This window comes from Bombus bifarius, unplaced genomic scaffold (genome assembly GCF_011952205.1).
Source record: "Bombus bifarius isolate JDL3187 unplaced genomic scaffold, Bbif_JDL3187 scf7180000007984, whole genome shotgun sequence".
Classification (NCBI taxonomy): Eukaryota; Metazoa; Arthropoda; class Insecta; order Hymenoptera; family Apidae; genus Bombus; species Bombus bifarius.
In genome coordinates this window covers 246877-268360 of record NW_022884367.1, presented here as the reverse complement: position 1 = coordinate 268360, position 21484 = coordinate 246877, and the positions used below count along the sequence as shown (strand labels likewise).

Sequence of the window (21484 nt, the reverse complement as noted above, 5' to 3'; positions counted from 1 at the left end):
TCCTTATTGTTAATTACTTGTTCCTAGAACACACTACGCAGGAACAACGTGTTTTCAAGAATTTGCTTTTTATATTTTACTATTTTTATGTAAGAATTGTTCGTGCAAGAGAGACTTTGTTACAAGAGAAAATGAAATTCATGCTTCGGCAAATTATAATAATCTTCTATATACCTAAAACAATAGACGTTGCGTTATACTTCTTTAAAAACACCTCTATTTATTTCCAACAATTACAATGATTTTAATTAATACAATATAATAATATTCGTAATGAAACTGACAGTTAAAATACAAAAATTAGATTCTCCCACAAAAGAAGCATGCAAGAAACCGCTGTTGAATAACCAAAGGGTTAATATTTTCATAGAAGCCCAACCCCCACGTCTCTCTCGAACATCTTCATCTTCTCCGGTTAAACTTACAGCGTATCAGTTCAAACACAGACCACATCCTGCTCCGCTTGGCAAATCGGTGCAAATTAAAAATTACAAATTCACGACGTATTCAACGACGAACCGTCACGAATCGATTCCCAGTTCCGTCGCAGCGTTTCGTTTGTCTTCAGCGTCCCTTCAGCTCTTGGAATCTCGCCAGGCCGTCTCGTCGAGGTCAGAGAAGAAGAACGCGGCCAAGCAAAAAGGGACCATACTTGCTCGAGGCGAGAATCTCTTTGCCTCTTTCTCTTGCTAAACCAAGGGAACGCGAACCGTAGAAAACAGCCGTAAGCCTGGAGAAAGAAAATCGCGTACCGATCCGCAATTGTTTCTGTTTCTCATTGAAGGAGGAAAATCTATCCTACTGTTTGGCAAATGAAGGACAAACGCCTGGGAAATGCATCAGTCTCAGAGGTTCTGTCTGTTCTTCCCCTCTTTCTCTCTTTTATATCCTTCCGGTGGCAGCCATCGTCATAAAGTCAGTCAGCCGAACAGTACGAGGTTTGTCGCTACCCCCTATCCCCCCTCCAACTAGTATCATTTCGCCTCTTTTTCCCACCCTTCTGTCTTCTCCTTCGACTTATCTCTTTTTCTTTCAGCCTCTCCCATCTCGACGCATCTCCTCTCGTCTCCTCGCGCTCGCGCGTGCTCGTACATTCCCGTTCAGAAGTATCACAGCACATCCTGGTTTTATATAGAAGACACTGTGATTAGTGGAAATTGTCGATTGAACGACTAATCGATGAAAATTTTGGATACAAATTCGTTTCGTGGAACACGGAATTTCTGACCTTTTTATGGTGTATAATAGTTTGCTAGGAATAGAGTCTAAAGATACTAATTTCAAGACGCGCAGATCAAATTTTTGGAGTTTGACGTATATCAATTTTATGCAAGTCGTAGAGATTCGTATGAATTGACAACTGTTTAGCTTAGGTTTACTTAGTGTTATTTAGAAAGGCATGTTGCCATTGGATAGGCAAGGTAAATTGTCGTATAGACTTTACGTTTGCACAATTCATCAAATTGTGGTCCCCACGTTTGAGAACTGCGATTTTTATGCCAAAAATTACACATACGTATAATCAACATTGCTTTCTTGTCATCGATAATCATTATCGACGAATTTGCTTGCTTTCGGCCATCGTTCATTTTTAAAAACGTTTCTATAAGTAACCAAAAACAATACCGGTTACCAGTAACAGAAAACAAAAAAGAAGGTTTGACTCTTCGTAATCAAAAACAATTTTCTTCGTCGATAATGTTTATCAGTGGCCAAAAAGAATTTTTTACCAAAATTGTTTCAATTCAAATGCTAATTCTTATGTTATATATATATATATATATATATATATATATATGTTTTTTTTTAATTACGTGCAATAACCGTTATGATCCCTGGACTTAGTATACTTATGAACGGGGGTGTACGTCGTGAAACGCACGAGAAAACGTAGTAAACCGCGTTTAGAGGTTCAACCGAGAAAGGAAAGGAGAAAGGCGATCAGACGAGATGGTAGGTTAAAGAAGGATAGAAATGCTTGGATCCGTCTCTTTTGCACCCTTGTTCTCTCGTGATTCCACAGCCCCCGGAATGCTCCTGCAGAATCTACCGCCTTTGGTTAGTGCAGAGGTCGCGTTCCGGGCTCGGCTATTTCATTATCCTATCCCAGAGTACGATGGGGAGACAGAGAGAAAAAGAGAGAGCTAGAGAGAGAGAGAGAGAGAGAGAGAGAAAGTAAGTGGAGAAGGATAAACGTGGAGGTAGGTCGGTTCCATCGTATAACCGACCCTTCGCGAGATTGAGTGGAACGTTAAGTCAATGAGATAACTTTACGCTGTGCCATATTGATTTTGCTCACGTTTTTCACATCTTTTCCATGCTGGTGGATTTTTCTGTTGCCTGTGTTTAAGGGTGAGTCTTGGGTGTGTTGAGATTGAACGATGGTTTCTTCATAGTTTCCATACGATGTCTTTTTAATACACATTCCTGCTTGTTCTTTATAGACAATAGAGAAAAAAAAAAGAAATTTGTGGTTCGTGGTTTATGGTTGTATGGCTTTTTCTCTTGCCGGTGGGTCTTTTTATTGCACGAGTTTAAGGGTGAGTGTTGGGTGCGTCGAGGTTGAAAAGTGGTTTTTTTTTGATAGTATCAATATGATGATTTTTTAGTATGAATTCCTGGTTGTTTTTTATTATAAAAACTTGCGGTATCTGATTTATGGTTGTGTTCTTCCTCGTGCGGAAGTTCACGATTATAGAAATTTAAAGACTAGCGTGATAAATAACTTGGAACTTGTGTATTAATTTGTTGAAGCCTTTTCTAGCCTATGTAACTAAGAAAAGAAAAATTCTCGAAAGTAGAACGTTCATACGTAATCAAAAAATTCGCCGTGTCGTAACAAACACACTGTAAAATAACAAAGGGATTACAGCCACCGTTAGAATCGGTTTTCTTTGGCATAGGAATTACGGAAAACGTTCTACAATAACATCCACCGCGTGACGATGGGCGTTACGTGTTTCGGTAAACGCTGTGGTGATTTGCGGTGGCACTGGCAACACGCGGAAATACCCTCATTGTCACAGAATTCGCGATCGATAATCGACATAACGCGAGACTTGCCACGCGGTCAAGCAAATCGTCAAAATCCTTAAGCTGATTTCGAAATGAGAGGCCAATCGTATCGGAGAAAAAAATAATTATAATTAACAATTAAACGACGTTCAAAAGCTTCATTATCATCCAACAGCGTCAAATAACTTCTAACGATTATTCTATCCAAAATCGTGACTTTATTTTCAAAATTTGAAGGATCAACCATTGAACAACGTCGTTAAACAATTTTCAACTAAATCGAAACTTAACCCCTGAAATTACGATGTAATTAATTTTAATAAAACGACCACAAGGATGGCTGTTCTAGCCAAAACATCAGTTTTTCGCCTGAAATTTAAACAGTTTACTATTAAACAGTGCCAGCAAACAACTTTCACCTATCGTTCTATCCAAAACCAAAAACTCCTGCAATTTGAAGCATTTATCAATTGCACGACATTCTGAAATAATGCTCAGCAAGAACAACTATAACCATCCTAACGAAAACTTTGATTTTTCGCAAAATATTTGAAGAATGTACATGTAACAACTCCATTAAACCTTTCAATGTTCCAACGCCTAAACTGTCTAACCAAAAATCGAAACTTCACGTTTTGGAAGAAGCGAACAACGTTGCACATTATTCACCCATGAATCGTCTACGGATTTCTTCTCGTGGCTGCATCGACTTACCCTCTGCCCCATGTTCGAACAACCATGCAAAATATACCCTTGGTAGCGTGTTAACCGCATTCTCTGCCGCTATCTTCGCGGTACACTTTAGCGGAGGCTGGTATCAGCTACTCGCCAGAAGAAAGGCGTGTCTTTTCCACTGAATATCATTTAATTTAACGCGTACATTTTATAATCGGCTGTTACACGCGTGTTCGCGTAAATCCATTTCACGACGGTCTTCCCTGCTTCTTCGTGGTTGTGAACCAACGTCGCCACGTGTATGTGTGTCAGTGTATACGGTTTGGAATAGGGTAGAGAATGTCAGAGAGAACCCTCGCAGCAGCAGACCGCGCTATAGAAATTTTCCGCCGGTACGTGCAGACTGGAGGATATTTTACGACCGATCGATTATCGAGGAGTGAGAGGGTGTGTACGCACAAAGGGCTGGAAGAAAAGTCGAAGGGGAGCCGAGCCCTGCATACTGTCAGGTCAGTGAAAAATCTTCAAAGAAGCTGCACCAGGGTACCAGACTAACGTGGCTTGGATCTCAAGCGCCTGTGTATTAATAATCTGATCGATTTGGTGTTTTTACCTCGTTCTTGAAGTTGATCCAAGATTTTGTTATTAATATTTCCGAATTTCATAATGATTCATAAAGTACGACGTGTTGCTCGTACAACGTTATTGGTTTTCTTATCAGTCGCGCGCTTCTTGCTTTCGTTCAAGTTTATTGATCGTGTTGCGCGCAATTTTTTTTTTTTAGTAAAAACTATGCCTTCGTAAAAAACCGATTTTTCGACAACCTTTCCAATAACTTGTAAATATTTGACGATTTTAGATGGCGAATTTTTCACTATTCTATGAAAATTATTGCGTAATATAAAATACCATCGTGTTATCCGAAAGTTATTTGCGTTAAAAGATCAGTTTATTAAATAAGTGGTATCCTTTTTTACGAAAGTGTTTTACGTTGACGCTTCCTTAATAAAACGATGAAAATTGATTTCGTTGTTTATATTTTGATAATGTATAGCATTAAAATTAACATGATACCAATAATGATACAAATATACCAATTTAATGACGTTACATAGTAAAAGCTTTGGAAAAGAGATAACGTTCCGATAGTTGAATTTGAGAAAATTTCAACTGCGTTTATCATCAAGATATTCTTCAAACGCAAGCTACGAGCTTTGGAAATGGTTGAAAAAAAGAGAGGAAAAAATCGAGAAGACAAACCTAACCGGGGGTCTAATAAACGCCCTTAAACGCGATCTCGAGACGCTCCGGAGGTCGGAATAAAAACGTTTTCCGGTTGAAGAGCAGCGAGACAATACGCTGGCATACCTCGGCGAGCAATAACTGTCTATGTATTTATTTCTTGCCTTTCATTCCGCATCTCCACAATCGCATAAAGCGGCCGCTTAAACCTGGAGGAACTTGTCGGAAGATCCGAAGCTCTCTACTATTCCCCTCCGTAGAAAAGAAGAAGGGACCGGAAGAAACGAATTTAAATACGACGTTTCTCGTGAACGACCAATTTTCATAGTTCTCCTTTCCATAGTTCCTCTGCAATTGCCCGAAACGTTTCCTCGCTTATTCTTCCTTCAACATCCCATCAGATATTGAATTTTGAAAAAGAAACCTGTTTAGAAAATATGGACAGTGTGTAGCCTTTTCGACGTTTGATAATTTTTTGATTTAAACGTCCTATTGTTTGAATAAAAGATCGTGACAATATAGCATGTGGATAAGATGATTATTCATGGATCAATCATGCGAGAGTATGGAATAATTATTCCGATCGTCGAATGTTGGTTTATTGTAATTAATAGTTTGGTATATTATATCACGAGCTGTGCAATTAACATAGCGGAATTTTATAGATATTTCAAGGAATGAAGCATTTCATAAAATAAAATTTGCAATGAAATTGACGTGACTGCTGTTTGAAACATTTTCCATAATGTTAGAGAGAGAGAGAGAGATTTAATTTGTACAGATAACAAGGTAGACCATTAGAGTATGAATTAGCAGTATTTCATACGGAAATTGCCACACTTCTTATTTAGATATCCAACTATAACTCCGTTTCAAAATGTTCAGCGGTTCTATCGATGCAAGAATATCATTACTCGTTGAAATTAGAGTTGTGGAGGTATTTGGTACCTTCTGGCTACTAATAGATTTGAAATATACCTGATCTATCAATACTTCGTATCATAACAACGCGCATTTCGTATATCGTTTCTTTTTTTCTTGACAATTCTTTAACAATTTTTCCAGTGAAATATATTTATATGATACTCTTTTCTAATCTTGACCTATAAAATATACCGATAATTGATAGAGAAAACACTGGAACAGCCTGTATAATAATATTAAAACAAATACACGAAATATGTAACGTTATATCATTGCCTCGTAATTGTCAACGAATAATGACCGGTTGATAATTGAATTAATTGAATCGCGTGCCTAAGTGAATGCTTAAACCGTATCTCAAGCTCTACGCTCTATTCTGCTTCCAATGAAACCTTCACCTCCATCTATAAAATACGCGATAAGACTAATTCCTCTGCAAATAGTCATCCCAGTAGTTCTCCCCTTCTATTCTCTCACAGTGCTTTCTCGTGTTCAGACTCAATTGTAAAAGAATTTTAACACCTGCTGAAAAGAGCTTGAAGAACGCGAAAACAAATGAAACTCGCGATGAGAAAAAAGTTGGAGTCAGACGAAAGAACGAGACGAACAGATGAGAGAAGAAACGGAGGAAATAAAATTCTTAGAAAGAAGAGAAGGATCAAAGAAGAGACGAAGCAGCAACTTTGATCGCGAACAGGAAATGTTTCGCAAGACGATCTTGTTTACGTACCGGGTATCGATTTCCCGAGATCGAGATACTCGCGAACAGAGGGGCTGAGAAATCCAGGAGGTACAACCGGTGCCTCGTTCGTTGGATTATTTCTTTCTTCCACGTCCTCGTAGTAGTAGTCCTCGTTGTCGCGGCTGTCCTCCGCGTCTGGGTCCACTGGTTTCGCCCTCTTCGACACTTTGCCGCTTTCGCTGTCCCGTACACTCTCTGCAACACGAATAATACACAGTCGATCACAAAAGTATTCGAGCACCTTGTATAATTTGATTTTAATTCTTTGTATAATATTAACGTGAAACATAGAGCACAGAACATCGGCCGTACAACCTGCTGTACCTTGGATTATTCTAAGTCTGTATCTTCGTTTAGAGAGGAGACTTCGCTCTTCGGGTCCATGGTAATTTCAATCATAAAAAAGTTTCTCAATATCTGGAGGGACGTTTGTAAACTTTGAAAAGAAAAGACGTCTTTACTTTGCCACCCGTTACATGATGTAAAAACCATCTTTGAAGAAAATGAGTTGAGAATTGTGAAAGTTGTGGCTTGAAACGAGCTCAGACGAATTCTTATACGATTTGTTTCTTCTACGAAGTTTTAATTACAATAGTTTCGATATCGACAAATTTTTATCGAAAACTTAGACTCTGTCTCCTAACAGGTAACAGGGAGATAATAAAGGATGGTGTTACTTAACTTTTCCAATTACAAATTCATCGCCGATTTATACACTTTGCAATAATTTATATACCGTTCTTCTAATTCGACCAAAGTATCCCGATGTTTATAAACGACAATAACGCGAATAACAATGGAAACTTCGAATACCTGTCCCTTTTGAAAAACAGAAATAAAGGGAACACGCCACGGTACGATGAAAGAAACGTTATGCTGGAGTGTGAACAGAGCAAGTGTTTGTAAGTCTCGCACACGATCGACGTAGCCTGTACACGAATTAATCCGTTGCATTTAGACGCATAAAGTTCGGCTGGTCGATGAGCTGTTAATTAGCTTCCACGTCACGGACGCACCGGCATCAAATGGGATGAACGCGGGATTGTATCCACCTTTCCTCGCGAAGTAACACGTACACGACAATGTGCGCAAACAATACACTATAGCGAGAATTCCGCGATCCAGATTCTAGATGCGTGTACGATCGGCCAGCTGTCACTGGAATTTGAAATATTTCGAAAATTACTGTTTGTTTCTCTTCTACATACGTAACGTGCCTCTGCGAAGGATGATTATGTTAACTCCACCCAGAGTAGTGGCTCATAACTCTCTGTTATTTGCTGCAGTATATACGAAATTAATAGAGTTCCGTGTTTGCTGGTTGTGTCGTTATCGTCATGTATAGGGTGATCCTATTTCCGATGCTTTGATAGTTTTAATTGTTCGAAGTTATACTCCTGCAACTATGATGCGACAACGTGTACGGTATAAGGTGACGATCGAAGAGTTTCGAAAAAATTGTCGGACAGATTTTTGGTTTGATAAACGCTAATCTTGTTCTCGTTATCGGACTGCGGATTTTTATGCGAATTTATATTTTTATAGACACAAGCGATACAACGTAGAACGTAAATAGAGCTTCGTTTCGCCTATCGAAGGTATTAACGAATATTCCAGTTTGCATATTTTATATATTTTTCCATATCGTACACACTCTGTTGCATCTCTGCGTTTTTTAATTTGAAGGTGCAGAATGAATATGTAAGATATCGAAAGCGGAGTATGCTCGTCGTAATCTTTGCGTATGTTCCATTGCTTACGAAACTTTTACATACGTCGTATCTCTTTACCTCTGTTTATAAAAGTACGAAGCCGCATGAGAATCCGCTGTCTGCTTATAGCCAGCAGCGTTGAAAGCGACTTACTGGGCGTATCAATTCACCAGAAGCTTCATTTCATTTTCTCTCGATAATTAACTGTATTGTGGCCGCGAGATGAATCGATCGTGCGAGATTATAGACTCTCGCGGCTCAACAGTTTACACGAGTAACCCTAACGATTTCGGGAATTTTGAATATTTCACAGAAGGGGAAACGCAATCACCGGCCTGTCCAACAGAGGAAATGTTTAACGACAATGGTATACACAAGGCTGAAATTAATTAGCTGCCGACTTTCCGAACCTGGTGTTTCGCTTCTCGATGAAGTGGCGTCCGGCTTCGTGAAATCGATCGCGTGTGCACGAATCTAGCCTGAATAACGCAACAACTACGTACGAACCTGTGGTTCGCGTAATCGTGGCGACATGGCCGCAAAACTTTCGCCTCTATAACCCCTTCTACGAGGCTTTTAATGCACTCACTCACTCACTCTCTCTCTCTCTCTTTTGTTTGGCCCATAGTTTCTCCCTTGTCCGAGAGAGAACTTAGCTTCAACGTCCCCTAAATTACAGTCAACTCCTGCAACCCCCTATTTCTCTCCCTGTCTCTTTGGTGGAAACTGGGTCAAGTCTAGAGGGCCTGTGGCTTTTGCCAATGGAAATATCGAGGAAACAAGAGGTCAGGACCATTGACACTTCCAGCTGGGCTTAGTATTTTCGATATGAAATTTGGGGGATTAGCGATTACTTCCTTTTGTTGGAATTTTTGCATATTTTAACGATGGAGATGTTTGTCTTTTTCTTCAGTTTGTCGAATCGTTGATGGATATTTTCGACGTAGAGTTTAGGAGACTGACGACGAGTTCCTCTTGTTTTGGGCTTTTTCTGAATTTTAAAAGTGTTTTATTTATCTAGGTGAATTTGAGGTAAATAGTTAACCCATCGATGCATTGTGGCATCTACCATTCTGCTTGATTTGAAAAATTTTTTTAGTGTCCATTCGCTCCTCCGAATTTTGGAATATTTATTTGGATAATTTATTTTGGACAGCAAGGAAAAAGGGGAAGTTTGCTAAAATCGAAGCAAATCTTCCTCGCTAATTATATGTATGACAAATAATTCGATAAATTGAAATAAGGATATACGTAAAAGTTAGAAAGGTCCAAATATGTAAATTATGATAAAAACAAACCCCGTTGATCTTTCGCTGCAAAACAATTCCAGTAACCTGCCCATAAATGTTTTTATGGCAAACATTCGCATATTTTCGTAAGTTACACTAAATAATGAATTATAAATTAAATATAATTAACAACTGGAGATTTATTAAATCATAAAAATTTGAAATTAACTTTGTACACTTTTCGAGCAATTTGCCGGAGGAGATTAAAATGAATCATCCTCTGTATTTCATCATTTTTCACTAGATTCGTGACTTGTTACTTAACAATAAAACAAACAAATCCTATGTCTAAAAGCAGCTTGTTGCTCGATCTGTAGCTTAGGTTACGATTGATATTGCTCGAACTTACATCATCGGATACCTGATTTTTGCCGCTCGATGAATTCCACGGACAAGATGTTCAGTGTTACGTAACCCAAAGCCTCGACCTGGCCTTATTGTTAAGATTTCGTTCCTCTATGTATATCCTGGTTACGTCATACTACGAATAAAACCATTGCTATATTCGTTCATCACTTATACATTTCGATGTTATCTACTTTGTCATCGTGGAATATGCATTACGCTCATAAATATTCGGACAGTGCATGAATGTATAAATTAATGATTGAACGCGGCGCTTCTATTCTCTTATAGGCTTAACAGATTATAAATTTAAATTATTTGAAAAAGTTTATCAATAGTGCATTAAAACGATACACGCGATTTACATATTGCCGCAGTGAATTAATCGCTACGTTGTATTTCTGTTCGTTTAAGAGCTAACTCTTTTTACCTGATACATAGTTTAGGAATTGGATAACTAGACGACAACGAAATTTTGATATCACCTGATATTTACTTATTTCTTCAATCGATCGTTTACGATCGTTGTACTGGATTATTAGGAAATATCCGAAATATTATTTTACTGTATGCTTCTGCCACCATTTCCTGATATGTAAAGCATTATCTTGGTAACTGTACCTCTTTGATTATCTACGTACCCTTGTTTGCGAATTTACGACACGTCTACCACTGTTCGCCACGCAACTAGCATCCAGTGTTGAGTTAACAGGATATGTGGCTCACGGAAATACAGTTTCTACGTGCATAGAGCAATTTCTAGGTCTCGATCTTTGGCTCGAACGAGTAATTGGCACACTGGAAATTTAATAAATTTCTTTAGAAACAGAATTGTCAGGCAGTCGTGTCGTAAATCTAACCGCCTTAGTATTATTATTATTATTCTTTATGAGAATGAAAATACGAAAAAAATGTTACACAAACATAGATACATACATATAGTGGTAAATTCTGATGAAGAACTTGATTTCGTTAAGAATTGTTATTGTTGAGATTTTTGGATCTTAAAAGCCGAAATAATGGTATAGAAACACTAAATTTACACTTAGAATTCATATTAGAATAGTTCTATATTTATTTGATAAGCGATGTCAAAGATATTCATCGATACACACTTGCACGCGTATCGACACTTTCTTCCATACCCGACTGTTAACCCACTGAACAGTTTGCATTCATTTGTTTTCGAGACGCCGCGCACACACGTACTTCCACACACTGATATTCACATACAAGTATTACCACTACGCAGCTAACCTAGTCTAGCATATAAAATTATACATATCTCAATAGTTATTAATTAATTCTTCTTTAACACGTTGACTGCCACGCGTTCTCTCAAAGAAATCTCCGTCAGGCCACGCGTACAGCAGTACCAAGCGTTCTCTGCTAGATGCTCCCATCGATATTTTAGTAATGCGAGTCGCTCAAGTGGTGGTCTCAAGAATGATCTTTCGTTTCATTTGTTCGCAACATTAAAACCACTAGCTGTTGTTGAATATAATGAAGGAAAGTGTGGTATAGATTATACCGACCAAATGGTTTCTTATGCCACCACAATTAGAAAAGGAATCAAATGGTACAGAAAACTTGGCATTCAATTCCTTCTGGGAATTTCTGTTGTAAACGCTTCGAGGGTTTATAAAATTGCAACAAGAAAAAATATAAATATTAGAATATTTAGACAATTATTAGTTGCAAAATTATTAGGGTTGTCTGAAAGTACAAACTATGTTATGCAAATAAAAGACGTCGAATGGACCGAACAAGGACACAAAAGAATTTGAAGAAAACGACTTATTGTCCAAATAGTCCCGACCAACCTCAGCTATGTATAGAATGCTTTAAAGTTTTACATTCTAAATAATTTTTTTAATAAACTATTTTCGTATTTTTATTTTATAACAATTTTATTATTATGGAAAATCTTTTCAAATACCTACGACGATCCTTCGCAAGTAGTCAAATAAGCGACAACCGAATGTGGGTTACGTGGCCTGACCAGAAACTTTGCTGACACTCGAATACGGGTGTCGTGGCAGTCAACGTGTTAAGAATCTTTATTTATTTAACGTCTTCTGCTATTCGTAACATTGTCTAATATCTAAGAGACGATTCCATGATTTGATAAATATCGATTCCCAGGAAAATCCTTCGACGAGGATCGCATCTAACCCCTTTAATTCCAAAAGAAAACAGCTTGCGACAGATTGATGGCAGCAACCTCTCAAAAACGGCGTTTCAACATGTCGTTTGATTATTTCCTTGTTCACAAATGTTTGCTATGTACCGTGTCGACAATTGATAGGCCAGCGAAAACATTCCATCACCGCTCGTTTTCATCGCAGTCGACGCTTGCCAGCCATTCTCGCGTATTCGCAAAGTAAGCCGGGAATACGGTCACGCGTTTCTTTGTTAATTAACGATCGTTTAATTACCCGGCGTGGAATTGGGCGACCGTCACCGGCCTCGCTGCTAGAACTCGTACATTTGCCCAATTTTTCCCCAACTCTGCTCCCACTCGAATATCACGATAATTAGGCCAGCAATGGAGAATAAATTAACGAATTCGTAAATTCGTCGATTGTTAATTAACCATTCGTCGACGAACGGGTCAATCGATAAAAACACTTGCAGCCTCGAGCGTCGCCGAAAACGCACGATAGTTTTCCATCCTGTTGCATTTCCTGTTTTTTTTTTTTTTATTTTCTCTACATTTTATTTCGCATTTCTTTCTCTCTGTGTGTGTGTGTTTTTTTTTTTCAATTTCGGAGGCTAAACGTCCTCGGGCGATTCGTCGATCGATGCCGCGGAATTCGTTTGTTATTACACGCAACCGCGTTAATTTAGTTCCGGCCGGGCTAGCGCGATACTTTCGCCCGGGAAAACGCTCTCGCGAAACATTGATAATTATTTGATATTCGCTTGGCTGCCGAATAATTACACCTGTTTGTTCGTGGCATTTAATACAGCAAGTATTATTTGATTTCGCGTCCCTACTTACTCGCGCGTGTTTTATGAAATTTGGCCGACCAAGCGCGACGAAATTGGCCCCGGCCTGATAGAGAACCCAGCCACCCAGCAGCCAGTCGACCAATCGGCCCACGATGCTTTCGTAAAAAGCGCGTCGTTCCGCTGAATCAAACGGTCGAACGAAATAACGAGAAAAAAGAAAAACACGAACACCTGGGAAAATAGTTAAAATACATGTCCTATCGAGGTTTTATCTTTGCACCGCGACCGTGGTTTTTCGCGGTGTTAATTGTCCGCGAAAGTGAGTCGATCTGTTGCTATACATATGTACATACGGTCGTTTATGAAACGTTGTCAGGCATTGGAAAACTATTTCAGATGTACTGTAATATAATCTGTACAACGTGTATGATGTAATTTATATTATGCTTTAAACTGTTCAATTCATGCATCTCTGTACATGTGTTAACGCAGTAATCAATTACAAGAAGTTGAAAGTTCCATTTCTGTGTTGGTGCTGCGTTGATTCGAATCAGATTAGAATTTTAATGTTACGGTGTTTAGAAATATAGAGAATATGCTCGTACATAAGCAATTATGTTGTGATATTTGTAAAACATATTTACGTTATATACGTATACGTATAATTAATTTTCAGCTTGCAAAAAAGAAAGGTAAATGTTGAAAAGACTTATTATTTCTAAGAAAAGTATATTCGTTAACGAGCTGGACATTTTTGTGCATCTGTAAGAAGGTTAAAGTTGAGAATATAAAATATCATAGGCAAATTAGAATATTTAACATGGAAAACAAACGTCTACACAAATTCGATTTTTTCACTTTCCCTCCCATTCACTGTGACGTCTAAACACGTCAAGAAACTTCGTAGTTTGAATCTTGCAAATTGTTCCTAATTTTTTACTCTTGAATCTTGAATTTCCAGAATCATCTCGAAAAGTAAACCTATCTTATTTTCCAACACTATTCTTTCTTCGTCTTCTACAAACCACTGCCGTCATAGGTCAAATTATTCCTCCAATTTTCCACGTTTCGCGTCGATCAACTGGGAAATACGCTTCGATTCACCTTATGGTACGCGTTCCTCTTTAATATCCTGTCGGGATCACTAGAAAAACTTGGAAGACGAAAGCGACACAGCCATGTGAGATTCGATCCTCCGTGTTCGTTTCTTTGAGTTTCCAGCCCTAACTTGATCTTTGGTTCGGATTAAAACTCTTATTACACTGGGTGTCTCGAAAACTTGGGGAAATCGTAGGGGACCGATAAACTAAGGAAAATAAGATTTCTTTGCGTATCTGCTGAGCTTCGCTGCGTTTCGAAGAAAAATTGTTCGCGGGAACAGAAAGAAGAAAAAAGCGTGTTATCTACTCGACGAAGATATTGTTGAAAATATTAGCCTCTTGCAGCAGTTCAAGCATTGTATCTAACAATGGCCACTCTAACTGCAACTAGACATTGCTCCGGTGATATTTGATGCACTGCAGCTACGATTCAGTTTTCATCTTCGTTGAATAGATGATATCACGAATGAGAAAGTTTAAATGGCTAAGTATAATAACAAAGACATCTCTTCGTTTCTCTTTTCGTAATCTTCCCTAAACTGGAGCGAAAACGAGTAAATCCTTAAGGGAGACTTTCTTTTTTCTTCGTTCATTGGTCCCCTGCAGGCTGCAGAAATTTTGACATTTAATTTAGGAACACCCTGTATAAGGCAGAGGGTGGTAGACACTCGCGTGTGCACCACAAGGTGGAAGGTTAAAATTCGAAGCTGACTCTGCTAACAAGATGTGTCTCGTCGTGGTGGAGAACACATAATTCGAGGAGGTCGAATTTTCGGACGTTCGCGAAGAAATTCTTGCCGGGTACACGCGGAAGTTCGTTTCGTCTAGCGAAGAAGAACGATACCGGGAGAAAGACAGAAAGAGATATGTTGTATATATCTAGCACGAGGAAGAGAGGATAACGCAGAGTGAAATGAAGGAGAACGAACGAGAGACAATAATCCGACGGAAAGTTTGAAAAAGGAGGAGCGAATTTTGCGGAAAAAGTAGCCGGGAGCGAATGAAACGCGAAATACCGCTTTCTCTACGTAACGTGACTATTCCCTTTTCTCTCTTCTCTTACTTTCTCCTGTTATTTATTTCTTTTTCTCTGCTCTCGGCCTCCTTGAAATATTAGCGTCTTATTTTTCTACGGACGGACCGGTTGCAGAAGCAAAGCTCGAAATTTCCTTCGAATAATTTTTCAACCCTCCGGCTGCGATTATTTTCTTCTCTTCCTAGATTTCGACGGGATACAGCAGATTTTGTTTCTCCTTTTCCTTCATTTCGAGCGGATAGATACGGTTTCGCTAGGCTTCCACGGCTCTTCCGTGTTTGTTGCTAATCGCGTGTAGGTAATTAATTTTTGATGGTGAATTTTAAATATTGGGGAGAGTTGGCGTATGTTGCGCGGTAGTTTTGGATAATATCGTTTTATCGAAGATTGGTTTTATTGGGGTTTGAGTTCCCTTTTTTTCGTTCTTGTGATTGACGTCGTGTGGATTACAAATTATTGATTATTGTAAATTACTTGTTACGTAAAATTGGAGTTTTACTATCTTACGAATAATTAATTTCAATTACTGTTATTTCATTTTGTAATCTTTAGCCGCTTCAGGTAAAATATGTTCTCCGGTATACTTTTCGGTTCTCCCTATTTATGTGAAACACATGAAAATTTGGAGTACAATGTGAATACTAAAATTAATTTGATATAATTCGATGTACCAACTATTATTACATCAATTTAAATAAATGATATCACATAATATCACGCTCTTCATCTCTAATAGCTACTATTCTACTATTTTCCAAATTAAATAGTAAAACGTAACACTCGTGTAAAGATTGGCAAATGAAAAACGAATGTACCTAAATAAAATTAATTAGTTCTTAATTATTTCTCCTGCAGGGCATTATTAAAATAAAGTTAATGAAATTCCTGTAGTCGACTGACAAATTCAAATTTTAATTAACTCCATTGAGCGATGTAATCTTTCTCTGTATTTATTCCATTTCTGTCCGGATTGTATGCTGTATTATTTAATTAAGAAATTTCAATCGTTGCACGCAAGAGTTAAAAAGAAAGAGATTAACGGTAGGAACGGCAGGGTCGAGGATGAAAAAAGGTGGTAACGAGAGAATCTTTTCACCCAAGGTAGTCAGCAAGCCATCTTTAACAGCAAAGAACGATCCTGATTCCTTTGTGTTTCTCGCTCGGTCGACTCCTTACAGAAGGATCCATTTAACGGGTGCATCCCTTTGTCTTCGTCCCGCTTCACTAGCGATGGACTCGCCGGACCATTTGAAATTAGATGTTGCTCAACACTCACGGAATCTCCAACTTTTTAATCAATTTTATTTTTCTATGTTATTGATCTTAGTTTTTATTAATACTAAGTTTTCTCTGGTTCATATATTAATAGGTACATTGCGGATATTTATACATTTACAGAGAAATTGAAACGTATAGAAGAACGTATAATATAGAAAATATGCCAAGTATTTGTCACAGTATTTAAAAATGAACTAAATCTCCGTTTAAATTCTATCTCGTCGGTTGCGTTCAGAAAAATCTTACGAAGATTTCGCAGTTCAACGATTGTTTCTATTACTACAACTTATATATTTGAAACGAGCTTTGCACGAACTTTCGAATTCGTAATAGAAAAGAACGTTCTATAGTTGGACAACAGGTCTATAGGAAGAGGTCTGTAGAGATAACAAGTTAATTACTTCCTAACCTTGACAAGTTCTTCCCTGAAGAATTTCCCTATCAATCCCGGTTAACCCACGTTAACACAATCCCCGTTTCTTCCGCGAATCTCACTAACCCCTACCTATCTGCAACCCTCTAAAATCGCGTACATTCGTACGTGCTCGTGGATCGCGAGTTTTCTCATCAAAGGCAAACTAATTACGCGGCTATCCTGGCCACCCCTCGCCGCGCGATCGCTGTTACGATTCCTCCTGTTCACGATGAAATTTCAGACCGAACCGAGCGGCTCGCTGCCATCCGCGAATACGCGGATGAAAAGAGAAAGGCAGCAACGCCTAGCGAATACGCGGATAGAAAGGGAAAGAAGACACAGAAGAGAGGTTTGGCTGGTGGTCGCTTAACGTAGGTGAGCTGGATGCGCAACGGATGAAAATACAGACGGAAACAGACGGACGTTGCTTCGGGGCTAAACAGTGGCGCGGCGACGAGGATGAGCAAGAGCGAGGGGGTAAGGGCGGCCGGTTGACGGGGCCAATGTGGGCGGCGCAGGCTGCTGAGAGCTTCGTTAAATAATTAATCGATCCATATCTGCTCCGACTGTCGAGCAACTACCCTGGTATTCTACCCTGGTTCGCACACATGTTGCGTTTTCTCGGCTTATCCGTACCCCTAGCGCCCCATGAATCACTGCCTCGAAGGTGAATGACGGAAGAGAGGAGTGAGGCAGAAAGAGAGAGTCGATGGAGAATAGGACGTTGGTTTATTCTCCTCGTTGGTCTCGCCGAGCAACGTGGTGATGGAATATTTGGAGTGCAGCGACGAGAGATTTTCAGAGGAGATTTTTGGAGTTTCGTTGCTTCTAATTGTTTTGTTCGTCAAGCATCAGATTTTGTAGGGAATTTGTCGGTGTTTTGTTGCGCTATTAAAATTGGAATATTAATTGACGAGATGATAACATTTGTGAAATCTTTAGACTCCGTTCGCATCAAGTAATGGATTGTGCGATAAGTTCGTTCGTCTTTTATTGTACCATTAATATTGGATTGTTGATTGACAGTGTCATAATGGAGAAACCATTCCAAATGTTCAGACTGTGTGTTCGTCTTTCTTATTCTACTATTAGTATTGAATTATTTATTGAGAAGGTCGTAGTAAGAAGGAACTTTATTATTACAAATTACGTATTATGAATAATGTATTCTATTATGGTGGAATTGTTGTTATAAAAGACGATCTGTATGTTGACTAATTGGTGAAGGAAGGTTAACCGGTTCCAGGGGATTCGTGATTTCATGATTTGATTAGATACGGTTCTTCTGAGATGTAATTATAGATACACTCACAGGATTTATATTACACGATGAATTTTTGCTTGGAAAAATTGAAATGAGCAGAAACTATATACTAGATAATAGTAATAAAATATTAAGTTTTATAAAGTGTCCCATTTTCTTCCGCAAAGTTAATTTAACTCATAGAATATGTTAGCATCGTTTTGCGAATAACTGATGTAATTTGTGTTTACAACTTTATTTCACAGATTTCCAAAGATTTTCGCCTTATGCATATTTAGCGGACAGCTACCTTTTTATATTACATCAATGAAAAATAATATTTTGCTACTTTACATTTTAAACTAACGCATACTTTTCTCTGTTTTGTTCCAGGTACGTATCCTTTAACAGTGTTCTGGTAATTTAGAAATAATCTACCATCAAGATTTGACGAGGTATGATAACGACGATTATTGTAATCAAGTAATTTGCATGCTACATACGTAGATCATTTTTCATTGAATTTTTTAGTTTTCCACATTCCACGTACCGTAATAAGATAATTCAACTTTGATCAATACTATTAACAAGCAAAAGATGTTAGTTTCGATAACATCAATGAACGTCGTACGAAACTTAGCTTTTTAACATTTTGAAAATTAATCGTTCAAATCTGTGATGTTTATAATAAATTACTTAACAGTAGCAAAGTTATATGGTAAAAGTAAGCTCGATTAATTATAATAAACACGTGAGCTCACAGATTGAATCTTCTAACATAATTTCTGATCGAAATATCTGATATCTTCGTCTAATTGTAAATAAAGTTGACAATAATCTAAACGCCAGCAAAAATGTTGCAAAATGTAAAATAAGGAAACGATACGTTTTCTGATCGATTACGAAGATTCTGAACCCACTTATGGCACACATAATATCTACCTTACAATCTTTGTGGACTGTGGCTTCGTCCCCTTCTACTTTCAAGTGTATCAAGATAACCGAAAAGGTTTCTAAATTACCAAACTTCCTCGATTAGTTTTCTTCATTCCGTTGAATCCTCTGCAGCAAGAACATCCGAACTATGATTGCCACATCAAACGTTTAATCTACTTCGTCGAAAACCACCATCGAAGTATAATAAACCTATGCTTCCTAAACTCCCATACTTTCGCAACTTCCAATTAACTTCTTCGAGTTTCTTCGAATTCTCAAATATTTACAGCCTAATTTACACCTTAAAACGAACGAGATTAAATTGAAAAATTTATAAGATTTTATATAAAGGAAGGTGAAAGAGGAACTTTCGAACGATAAATTTTCGAGCAGTTAACGATTTCTATAAGAAGTGACTTTCAAAAATTCGAAAATTCGTTCAATTCAAACCACAGAGAGAAAAGGAACGATAAAGAAGAAGAAGAGAGGAGAACGTTCGAGTGATAAACTGAGCAATTGGCACTTAATGGCACTTGCACCGTGCAGAAAATAAATCTAAAAAATCCTAAAGTTCGATCGAGTCATTCAAACCGTATAAAAGGAAAAGAAAGAGAAAATAAGAGAAAAACTTTGGAATGACGAACTCGTGAACACAACTACGTAGAAACACACGGACAAACTCGTTTCTTTCCGCTCGCAACCTCTAAGTAGGCTGGAACACTGCCCTTTAAATACCGCGATTAATTCCGCGCAACGTAATAAAGCGCAACCACGAAGAATGAAAATATTGTAATAACTCGCGGCGCATAATGAGCGAAAACCACGGAACGTGCCTGGCTGCGTTATTCGCGATACAACGCTCTCGTAGCCCGCGTGATCGTTTAACACGACCCCGAATCGCTACTATCGGAACGTTGCTATTAATAGGTCGAAATTTGGAATTCATTAACGTCAGATTCCCAAACTGTCTCCCCCAGCCTCTAAACCAAACCGTAAATTAAGTGTAATACAAAGCTGTTCGAAGGTTTCCTGTGATTTCTGGCCATTCTCACTGGCATAATACGCTGTTTTCTATCGTTTTCATGGAACGTTTCCCGTTTATTGTAGCTCTGTCAAATCTTCCGACAGATTTAACATACGTCAAAGGAACTTTTTTAAATGAAACGTTTTCAATCTAATTTGAATAACGACTTATAATGTGTTTGTAACGAGAAGTTGTGATTTTGCGCTCTTTGCTTGCAAGTTCTATGGTAAAAGATAATTTCCGTTTAAGATGTACACGATATAGTAAAAAATAGAAAATCTACGACTGTTCTCAGTATGAATTATAATTTTAACCTTGATAAGGTTCATCGCACGCTGCCAATGTATGAAGAGTACGTGGCAAAATATCTTCCAGCAAGATCGTTGGATCGCTATAATTTTTCTGACATCGCTGAGACCTATTGGAATATAGTATCCTATGATAAATTCCGCAAGAGGAAAGAATAAATATCACAATATGATATCGTCGGTCGCAAATACGTTATCTCCAAGCAAACAAACGTCGATTGTCAACTCGAGTCACGTACATGCAAATCATCCTCGTACCCGAGCTCCGTTCACCACTGAAGAATCATCGTTTCTTCTAAGCACAACGCTCATTGCGCTCATAACTCTCATAAATTTCCATAGCCATCTGTAGTCTCGTACAATTTTTTACAACGAGGTCTCGCTCGATTACCCTTCGAAATGACGTTTCTTTACGCGTGTCTATTTACGCACGTGCCTGCCGTATTATTTCGTCTAAAATGAAGCGCGATAGAAGAGGAATCACTCGACTATCGCGCTAACGTGTTCCGTAAAACATCGGTATAAAACGATGGTCTCGGTGCTCAGAAGTAGCTGTTTTGTTTCGAACTCCTGACGCGTGTCTTCTTTTTGCCCGGGTCGACCCGTGAAACCGAGCAAAAAGACACGCCGAAGAAAAAGCGTCGCGCAGTTATTTCCTGCGTTTCGCGACGCGCAAATATCCCAGGGAAACGGCACTTTAATATCGCAGCACCGCATGAAAATTCACCGTGAGAGAGGAGAGTCGGTTACGAGAAAAAGGAAAGGGGGAAAAGGGTGAAGGAGGGTGTTCTAGTGGTACAGTGGCTACAAAAAGTGTCAGCACACCATTGTATCGGATATTTAATAGTACGTGATTAATTAGGTGCAAATAAACTATTTACTATAGCATAGTAATTACTTGGAGACGAATATATTAAATTCCGTATGATTTAGTAGTATTTCCATACGATTATAAAAATTTGATACTACGAAGATCGAAGATCTTCGTATGTTTAACAGAATTATCATTTTTCTAATAGAATTAATTCTAATAGAATTTAATTAGATTCTAATAGAATCAATAAAGAATGTTATCTGTGATTAAAAAACGATTACAAGATCGTAATTACTTTAGGCGATCATGGCGGTAGCATTTTGTTGTATTTGCTTTCGACTGCTGGAAGACACACGCGACGAATGTTTCATTTAGCAATTTTCGTCGGCAGGGTATCCCTTTCAAAAAGGGAGGAACAGGAATTTATCGCC

General features: G+C 38.4%; 2 protein-coding genes across 3 annotated transcripts in view; one reads left to right on the top strand and one right to left on the bottom strand.

The window, feature by feature from the left end:
- LOC117204811 (tudor domain-containing protein 1) overlaps window positions 1-21484 on the top strand; it is a 308397-nt gene that overhangs the window by 192731 nt on the left and 94182 nt on the right. The window lies entirely within an intron of this gene.
- The window catches only part of LOC117204814, a 113948-nt gene that overhangs the window by 10817 nt on the left and 81647 nt on the right, over window positions 1-21484 (bottom strand). Inside the window, exon 2 of the mRNA XM_033442575.1 lies at window positions 6587-6793. Within this exon, the coding sequence (XP_033298466.1) occupies window positions 6587-6793 (207 nt within the window). The remainder of the gene's footprint in view (window positions 1-6586; window positions 6794-21484) is intronic.